This window comes from Lolium rigidum, chromosome 1, assembly GCF_022539505.1.
Source record: "Lolium rigidum isolate FL_2022 chromosome 1, APGP_CSIRO_Lrig_0.1, whole genome shotgun sequence".
NCBI classification, from domain to species: Eukaryota; Viridiplantae; Streptophyta; class Magnoliopsida; order Poales; family Poaceae; genus Lolium; species Lolium rigidum.
The window spans coordinates 199,539,039-199,548,763 of NC_061508.1; the positions used below are offsets into that span (position 1 = coordinate 199,539,039).

At 42.5% G+C, this 9,725-nt stretch overlaps 1 protein-coding gene across 1 annotated transcript; it reads right to left on the bottom strand.

Annotated features, from left to right (window-relative positions):
- Positions 1 to 407: 407 nt before the first annotated feature.
- On the bottom strand, positions 408 to 8,771 carry LOC124687761 (protein TOPLESS-RELATED PROTEIN 2). The gene is made up of 25 exons (XM_047221513.1): positions 8,573 to 8,771; positions 8,269 to 8,448; positions 8,079 to 8,192; positions 7,826 to 7,984; positions 6,446 to 6,629; positions 6,245 to 6,371; positions 6,045 to 6,154; positions 5,805 to 5,943; positions 5,604 to 5,713; positions 5,398 to 5,467; positions 5,158 to 5,231; positions 4,878 to 4,973; positions 4,699 to 4,794; positions 4,364 to 4,491; positions 3,981 to 4,215; positions 3,736 to 3,903; positions 3,449 to 3,556; positions 3,217 to 3,366; positions 2,730 to 2,840; positions 2,463 to 2,642; positions 2,169 to 2,297; positions 1,813 to 1,908; positions 1,467 to 1,652; positions 1,157 to 1,329; positions 408 to 1,054 (listed from the first exon to the last, which is right to left on the bottom strand). Exons 1-25 carry the CDS (start codon positions 8,650 to 8,652, stop codon positions 838 to 840), a joined length of 3,420 nt encoding a protein of 1,139 aa, XP_047077469.1. The 5' UTR covers positions 8,653 to 8,771; the 3' UTR covers positions 408 to 837.
- Between the last annotated feature and the right edge of the window lie 954 nt (positions 8,772 to 9,725).

Below are 9,725 nucleotides of genomic sequence, written 5' to 3' on the forward strand. Positions count from 1 at the left end.
TTCCACAAAAGACTGCTCTTCAAATTAAAATATATTCAAAATTGCTATAAAAATGTGACTTTAATTCTTTGGATGAATTTTGTATGTGGATAGTTTTGCTTATACTTTTTGTAGTTTAAAGAAATCAATAGATTAAACTCAGTGAAGAGATTTGGAGAGTGAAAATTAGAGAGCCCATAGTAACGTCACTGCGATCAGAAAAGACGTCTTTCCTAGAGAAAGCTTTAAGTTAATGTATAGAGAGTCCAATTTGCCGTTCCCATTGCACTCTGTTTGAACGTGCTCTGATGGAAGAAGAAACAAAAAAAGAACAGGCATAACCGAGAAGATTGACATTTTAGTTTCCCATTGGCATGGGCATATTTCCTAGTCAAATCCTAAACATTACAACTCTTAAAGAAATAAGATGAACAATAAATCGAATCCGTTGCCTCAGGCCAAGCAAATATCACCATCCAACATGACAACCATATTTTACACTACAAATAGCCACCGCCACAAACAAATGGGCAGGAAACAAAGAACAGCTTCTTCTAAGGTACCAGCAACTAGCTCAGAGCAGGAAAAGCTTTACAAACGAGGAGAAAAGATGATGGCCATGTCATGCGATCATGTTACCAGGTGAGGAGGTTAAATCCTCGGGGCCAGAGAAATAACACTAGGCATGTCATCATCAATCACCACCCCACCTGTGCTGCCACAGGCAAGGAGATGGTGTGGGACTGGATACATTTCACAGCACCTCATCTCAACTCATGAATCTAACTGTTTCTTCTTTCTCCCTATCTCCTACCGTCCTACCATTCTTTGGGCTAATGAATTTCCTGCTGGCCTGAGTCACCTCGCTGGCTGATCAGATGCCTGGTTGTTAGATGCTGCTGGAGCTGATGACATCGCCGGGTGATTTCCATTGTCCTGGGGAGGCGCAACTCCCCACTTCGGGTCCGCATCCAATGGCTCCACCACATGAACTGCCCCATCACTCATGCCAACTGCTATCTGGTTAGGCTCCAATGGATGTGCTGCGACAACCATAGGGTACACACTCCCCCCGCTGTATGCAACAAGGGCAAACAGTAATAAGCTATTTACTTGGAACAAAACTACCAAAACACGAGTATGGAAATAAAAACAAGCAGTGCCACAAGGGGTATACCTTGATATCGAAGGAGGCACATAAGCAGAAAGTGCAATCCTGCAACGTAACCGAAGAGACTCTGCTTCAAATACTCCAATAGCACCATCACAGAATCCAGCGTAAATCAGAAGACCATCACAGGAGTATATTGCACTCGAAACTGGAGCTGGAAGTGCATCTCTTGGGTACCACTGCAATATCAAAGTAACAAAGGGAGAAATCAATGAAGATGGTTACAAAACCCAGGGATACAGTGTAAACCTAGTCCAAGACACAATGTGAATGTAACGTGCAGATACGAAAATAAGGAATTTTGATGATGACTAACCGAGCGCGAGCATTCAAGATTTCCATCATAGATGGCCAATTGGCTTTCGTGAACTACCAGAAGATGTGTTTGGTCATTGTGAAACTGCACCCTTGTATCGCCAACTAAAGCACCGGAACGATTTGCCGGGGGTTGAATGTATTTTGATTTCTTCTTCTCCCAACCATCAATGCTCCAAACACATAGCTGCAAAATTTTATTCAATCAATCAATGATTTGGAAACAGATATCTGACTAGTTGTTTGCCCAATCACAATTTTGCTTTAATAAAAATAGACTATCAGATGACTAGCATGTAACTAATATGAACTGAATTATACACATAGATAGTTAGTAAAATTCATACCTGTGCATCGGCACCTGAAGATACAAGGACATTCATTGATTGAGAAAATGCAAGTCCAGTAATCTTTTTCTGGTGGCCCTTCAGCTTGCTTTTGACCTATGTAATAATTTATTTAAGTCAGCATTAGTACATGAATCTTAAATCAAAGATTTAGTGCAAAAATACTCGTCAGACCTAGTCCCCGAAAGAATTCTGAGCGTTAGAAATTGTATGTCAAAAGAGATTAAATAAGTTCTGATGATCAAATAGGGCAGTTGAAAGCAAGAGTAGGCACAAAATGTGAAACAAGCAGTACATCATTTAACAGAAAGTATATACTATAATTCAAGTGAGGATCGCAGGCTAATAGAACACACCTCATCAACACGGACATTGTAGATTTGAATGGTCGAGTCTTCCATCCCAATAGCAATGATATTATTGTCTTGTGGGTGGAACGCGAGGAAAGTTGCAGCAGGTGGAGGTGCCATGAATGTAGTCATGACCTAAGGTTCACAGATTTAATCAGAAAAGTCAGAGACCCAATTACGATACTTGTCGTTACCCTAAGTTATGACTTATCAGGAAGCTATGATTACCATAAAGGTGCATTGGAGAGAGAGAGGGGATTGCACTAGCTTATTGTTCTATGTGCTGGAGAAGCCATTTACCTTGAACGTCATCATATTGAACAGTGAGACTTTGCCCCCAGATGCAGACATCACATAGGAGTCGTTTTTGGACAATGCAATGCAAGCAGTTGCTTCTTCCGGGTTGCCATCACTGGTGTCATTTGTCATTAGAATCCCGTTTGCTGGTTGCCACAGTTGAGGCGAAACAGATGCAGTAGACTAACAAAAAAACAGTAGAGATAATTCAGAAGGTAAGCGCAAATCGGATTGCAACTGAAATCCAAACAAGTAAAATCTCCATTCTACCTTGCCGTTGGGATTCCTCTCACTGCGTTGCCATTTCCATAGCTTATGAACAGCATTCGAGCCAAGAGACAAAAGGGCGATCCCGTTATTTGTATATAACAAACGGACAACCTGTTGGGGAAACAAACAAACACGTCACTCGTCATAAATTACACATTGCTTTCCAACCTTTTCAACACATTGAGATGCAAGCCTCTTGCGTTTTCTGGGAGGAAGAAATTTTATATTGCCCAGAGCATAAACATAACAGCTTGACTACTACTTAGCTGCCAATGATATAACAAGAAACAACAAATTGCATCATTGTTTCCTAATAAACAGGACAAACGTAGACACATTGAACAGACAGTATGATTATCCTGCATTTATACTTTAAATTAAAAATAAGATCAGATCATATGTTCAAGTTGAAATTGCATGGTCAATATTTATAACCCAATAAAGCATACAAATACTAAAAGATAAGCATGCAACATTGCCTACATACTTTGGTTGCAGAAGCTGCTGTATCTGGGCAACGCCGTGCCCGAAGATGTCCTGAATCAACAATGTCAGACAACTTCCAGGTCTTCATCTTTTCAGACTCATCTGTTATTCTTGGTTTAACATCTGGTGTTCTGCTAACATCCATAGATGACTGCAAATTTTGTTTGGGATATTCAGCAAGCCAACATATTGAAGAACACTATTGAAGAACATGAAAGGGTCTCAGAACTAACCAATCCGCTCATTGATACTGCAGGCAACATCCTATCAGGACGCTCTGAGTTCACTGCAATAGGACTAGATACATTTGAAGCAGAACCAAGGGTGTTGATCATTGGAGGCTGCATCAAAAACAAAAGTGAAAACATGGTATTTATTAACAGGATCGTCAGTAATTGCCAAATTAAAACTAAATGGAAGAACAAAACTAACACAGAACCAAATCGATGTAATACTTATACCCTGCCCTAACAACCCTAGGACAAAAGGCAACAGTAATGAAAAACATATGTGGCATTACCTTGGTATTAATTTGTTGAGGAGGTCCACGAGAGCCTTCAAAAACCCTGCTCTCTAGCATCCTCAGCAAACGCTGCCCATCGGTGTTCGCTAATATTTTTATCCCATTATCATTTGCTGTAACAGCAAGCAAAGACCCTTCTCTATTGAATCTCAAGCGCGGGCTTGCCTGCATAAATTAGTAGAGATTAAGCAAGACCCCTGGTATATGCATAGTTTTATTAAAAAGCACAGAAATATACTTACAGGCAATCCACCCTCACAATCTGTTGTTGTTAGTATACTGGTGTTATCCATATCCCAGAATTTAACAACAAATTCATCTCCAGCAGCCAAAAAATGGTTTCTCGTTGTGTCAAACTGGACGACACCTAATGATCGTTTCCTGAAGCCACTGTATGTCCTCTTAATAGCCCCTTCAGTCTCATTCCACTCAACCAAATGGGAATCGCCATCCTTACTAGTTCCACAAGAGAAGAGTCTGAAAGGAAAATTCAAAACAAACATTATATGGGAGTTGAATTTTTAAAAGAAGTGAAGCATAAATATTTGATTGGCACATGAGAAACAAGTGACATAGTAAGATCTTTCATCCTTCAACATGCTGACTGAATTTTTCACATTCTCACCTTGTACCATCAGCGCTGTAAGACATGGTAGTACACCAATGTCCAGGAGCATCATAGTCAACCCGTGAGCCCAAACAATCATATAGCCATGCCTTGATTTTTCCATCGATGGCAGTAGAAAAGATAAACTGCAGAGAAGGTAAAGTTGTATAAATGGTTTAGGTAAAACAGTTGGATATCAAAATTAAACTAATAGAATTCAAAATAGCTAAGAGAAGCCTTTTATCACGGACATGACACTATCATGGACAACTGCCAGAAAAATAAGTATGCTACCTGTACAAAATGGAGTATATCTTGAGAGAATACCAGACATGAAATCATTCAGAAATTACCTGAATGTTTTCTTTGTAGTGAGGGCAAACAGAGTATACCGAAGCCTCGTGACCTTCAAATGTGTATTGCTTTTGTCCAGTTTGAGCATCCCATACCTGCATGTAGAATGCACAAACATGCTAAGGATGTTCTCCTTCATTCTAAAACAGCAACACCATGACTACATTAGTAAACTCACCTTAATAAGTTTGTCATCACCACAAGTAATTATTGATAGGGACTTGTTGGGGTGAGAGAAAGCAATGTCATTAACCCCACCAATGTGAGCATCAATCTGTGCAAGTTACAGAAGGACAAATAGTTAGAACATTTAAAAGGGTGTATGGACAAGAAAATTAGGTTGGAACGCTAGGGAGTCGGGGCCATAGTCCACCTATGGACTTGAATCCAAGCTCCATCCTAACCAAACAGGCCGGAAGGGGGTGGAATGAAAACTACTCCAATCGCTATGCATGTACCTCTGCTTGCTGCCTTAATTCTCCGTTAGGAACAAATGTGTAAGTCTGAACAATATGCTTTGAAAATGCCACACCTGAAAATCAAATCGAGAATACAGAATCAATTTTGCAGACTAGCAAGAAACATGACAACAATTTGATCACTCCTGAGTACAGAGCAATTTAATAAAAATGCTAAAAGTGGCTCATTAAAACTGGCTCATATGTCAACAATAGCACTTAAATGGCCCTTTCTAGTACCTAGAATATTTCCATCAGGGCTCCACAGACACCTATTGACACATATAGCAGCATCTTTCATAAGTGCAGCCTGATCACAGAAAAACACAGATTGCGCATCAGAACATGCCAATGAAAGTCACAGTGCTGCTGACTACAGGCTTAAAGTACAACAAAATTTGGTAACACGGACTAAATTGAACAAGTATGATCTTTGATTTAATGACCTGCAAAGGCAAGGTGCATGCACCAATATCCCAAACTTTGAATGTTTTGTGCGCTATCCTTTCTCGTGAACCAACTTCCCATATCCCGATGTCACCAACATTTGTTCCAACTGCGTTACAACAGAAACATCAAAAATACAGCAGAATATGCAATGATAGAGTAATAATTCAGGAACCAAGTGACGTGTTCTAAGCATGTACCTAGAAGAATGGTTTGTTGAACAGGATGAAAATCTAGGCTCATGACATTAGAACCCTGATTGAGTGTGCGAACAACTTGTTTGGGGAGGTCTTCTTGACTGTAGACATTGGGAGGATGGCTTGCACCAGAGAATGACACCTACAGTAGTTTTGTTAGGGTATCAATATTTGCTCATCATACAATGTTACAGAAATGAGTAAAGAGGAGAAACACAGTTAACTCCAAGTTTATCCAAATACCTCATCTGGCTGGCCCACACGCATTCTTTTCATCAGATGTTCAGAATCTGCAGATTGATAGTCAATGCCAGGTGCACTTGTAGGAGTCCTTGGATGTTTTAGAAATGCCGCTGCAAACAAATTGAGCATCCAAAGGAAATTCAATCAAAATTGCAGGAGTGGGAGACATCATTATGTTCTGAAATGCTGTTTTATCTTACCTGTGTTTGGAGGCTGAACAAGACCAGGTGGCACTTGTGCCACGCCAGGGTGTGGCAAAGATGGACTGGGATTTGTCATCCAACCCGCAATTGCATTTGGAGATGGTGAAACCACAGGTTGAAATGGCTGCAAGATTGAGAATATAGTAAATGATAGGACGATAAAAATAAGTCAAAATGTCCAACTACTGCAATACGTACAGCATGAGCACCCATTGGCGGAGGAAATCCAGCTGACTTGGGGATTGGTCCAACCATAGGACCATTGGCAGGTGGAGGAGCTCTTGCTCCATTGGCAGGAGCAGCACAGGAGTGATCGGTGAAGAGTGTCTTGATGTCAGGGTTTGGTCTGGGATTCTTGCAAAGCTGATGTTGCCAGTTAAGACTACATGACATAAGAAATCAAACAAGTCCGGTTAACATCAACCTTTACAAGAAACTAAAGCAAGAGAAGGCATACTGAAAGTCTAATACGTCTTCATTATGGCAAACAGTAAAAGACCAATCGTTGCATGTTGATATACTAGGCAAAAAAAACAGTGCATTAAAATACTAGGCGAATAAGCAGTGAATTAGAATACTAGGCAAAAAAAGAGCAAGATGAAAAATTGGCACGCCACCAACCTAAGTACCTATCTTTATTGTAATGTTCTAGAAGAAACCTGCTAACTAGGAAACCCATATGGAGTATCCAACTGAATGCAAATAAATCTTTGAACGAAAAATTAAATCAAATAGATTTACCAAGATAAGTCGTAGAACAAATGAGCATTTACAACTAAAACTTATGCTAATTCTCAGTTGTCTTACAGATTAACACGCTTGAAAGTGTGCAATTTTTGTATACTATGCGCAGTTTTAATTCTCTATGTTATATACGAAGTGTGGTTAGATACGAGTTGTTAGATGTTGATCCAAGGCTCAGAAATGTATCTGAGATGCTGAAAATATTCAGGCAAGTTATGAAAAACAACAGAAATGCAAGCGATCAAATGTCTGAAGTTAACATTGACAATATCCCCTCAAAAAAAACATTGACAATATTTATGAAATGGACAGGACAACTCCCTTCTCACAACAACAACAACCAGCATTTGGCAAAGCACTAAACAATGATAATTCTGTTTTAGCCTTTTAGGCAACAGGTCCACTTAATTCCAAACTAATTGGTCGGACAATCTATAATAGGAGTAGTACAAATCCCTTACATCATGAAGGTGCTAAACTTCAAGTTTATTTCCATAAAAGCACTACAAACCAGTTTGTCTTATTCATCCATCATTTGAAGGAAAGATGGAAACACAACCAGAAGGAATAAAATAGAAACGGAAACCTCCCAGTATAGCAGCTTTGTAGCAGCTCTTTTTCCAACTTATATGGCTACTGAAATAAAAACATGAGCTGTCTGCTATGTACACAAATTTACACCAAATCTTACTCATAGAAAATCGTATTTGCTCTGAAAATGCACTAATAGCGCTGTTCAAGCAGATTGCATCCCTTTAAGAATATATAAAATAAAATGGCAACATGGAACTGAAAGCATGTCATCATACACAGTATATTAAATCAGCAAAGCACCTTTGATTGATCAATGTGCGCAGTCTTGAGGCTTTAAATGGAGGGAAATTAAGCTTGTCCCGGAAGAGAGGGTTTGCCTCGATAAGCTTCTTGAGCTCCATGAGCATGATGTTGCGGGCAGACTTTGTGTCTCCGTACTTGGAGAGCTGCTCATTCTGCCTGTTGGTCATTGAGGGCAACAATTACATCCACATTGGCCCAATGCACAAAGCATTTTGCTATACGAAAAAAGGCTTCAAAGGAACCATCATACCTGAAATTATCTAAAGTCAGCAGCTGCGTGATCTCCTTGAATAGCTCCTCGTTGAAGGAGGCAAACACCTTCAAATCCTTGACGAGTATCTCCACCGCCTTGGCTCGATCATGCCTGCAAAAAAAACGAATCCAGTTGAGCACGGATCGAATTTGATCCCCGGCAGCAGCAATGAGCACGAGAAGCTTACCTGTCGAGGGCCTCGAGGTACTTCTGCTTGCGGATCTCGAAGAATATCTTCATGGAGTAGCGGTTGTCCTCCACCTTGGTGAAGCCGCTGAGGTACCGCTCCACCTCGTCCCACTCCCCGCCCTGCACCAGGTCCTCGAAGTGCTTCATGTTGAAGTAGAAGCCCGACTCCTGCTCCAGCCTGCGCGACCAAAATGGACGGGGGAAAAATAAAAGTAAAAAACCCCAGCTTCAACAAGCGCAGGCAGATAGGTCCAAAACCTTGGTCTTGATCGGGTCGGGTAGAGAGCAGAGAGCACGCTTACTTGTGCACCGTCTCCTTGAACTTTTCCTCGTCGAGGAACTGCAGGATGAGGAAGACGAGCTCCCTGCTCAGCGACGACATGGCTCCCCCGATCCCGCCCTGCGTCTCCAGCGTTCACGACCCGCCTGCGCGGCAGATCCCCTCCCCAAATCTCCGTAGAAGAAAGAAAACCGCCCCAACCGCCGCCACCAAAAGAGCCGCACAACGAGCAGCCCCAAAACCCTAGGCGAGGCGGAGACCCGAGAGAGACCAAACCGACCGACGGCGAGCGGGAGCTCACAGCCCACGTGGACCCATCCCGGCGGCGGGATCTCCCCCGATTCCGGCGGCGCGACCGCCGATCTGCAGCTACCGGCCGAATCCGGCGGCGTGAAGGCTCCTCCCCTCGACGACCGCGTCGTCCGTCGGCTAGGGTTTGGTCGCCGCCGCCGCCGGCTGCTGCTTCCTTGGCTCTAGCCGCCGGGCTTCTTCCCTTTTCTTATCTCTCTCTCTCTCTCTCCACCTTGGCTTTCTCTCTCCAAAACCAGTCGCTCGCTCGCTCGCTCGCCTTTATTTTTCTGCTCTGCTTTTGGTTTTTTGGGGGCCGCGTTTTATAACCTCCCCGCCCCGTCCCGGCTTATATAGCCCCGCCGAATGACGATACAGCCCCCGCGACGCCACTCTATTTACTTCGCAGCCACTGACGAGGACGGGCGCCAGGGGCAAAACGGGCAAACTCTGCCTCGTGGGCGCAGTTTGGTACATTTCCGCGTCGCATCTGGTACTGGGGTGGTTGCGGGGACCATGAGGCTAGGTGGGTCCCACCCGCCCAGAGCGTGGGATGGTAACTCGCCAGCGCGGTTAACCATTTCGTGCTGCCACGTCATTCTTCCTCGTACCCATTAATTTTTCTCTCTCTCTAGTCTCGCACGCATCCGCGGTTTCGAAATTTGAACGGGCAGAAACAAACTGGGGGTTGGTGGTACGTACTGGTAGCCGCACCCCGCAGGATACCCAACTTTTCTTTTCAGGCTGGCGTACTTTGTACTGTAGTACTCCCTCCCTCTCATCACATATGTCTAAGATTTATCTAGAGTTATTATTTTAGATGTATCTGGATATCTAGATATCAAATAGTATCTAGATATATTCGAATTTTGATAAGTCTTTGATAT

Excerpts from the sequence above, each read along its gene's own strand:
- LOC124687761 (XM_047221513.1), bottom strand. The coding sequence starts at position 8,652 with ATGTCGTCGCTGAGCAGGGAGCTCGTCTTCCTCATCCTGCAGTTCCTC. Across the intron at positions 6,155-6,244 it reads TGTTCAGCCTCCAAACACAG|CGGCATTTCTAAAACATCCA; the intron begins GTAAGATAAAAC and ends ATTTGTTTGCAG. Across the intron at positions 1,055-1,156 it reads GTGCCTCCTTCGATATCAAG|CGGGGGGAGTGTGTACCCTA; the intron begins GTATACCCCTTG and ends TGTTGCATACAG.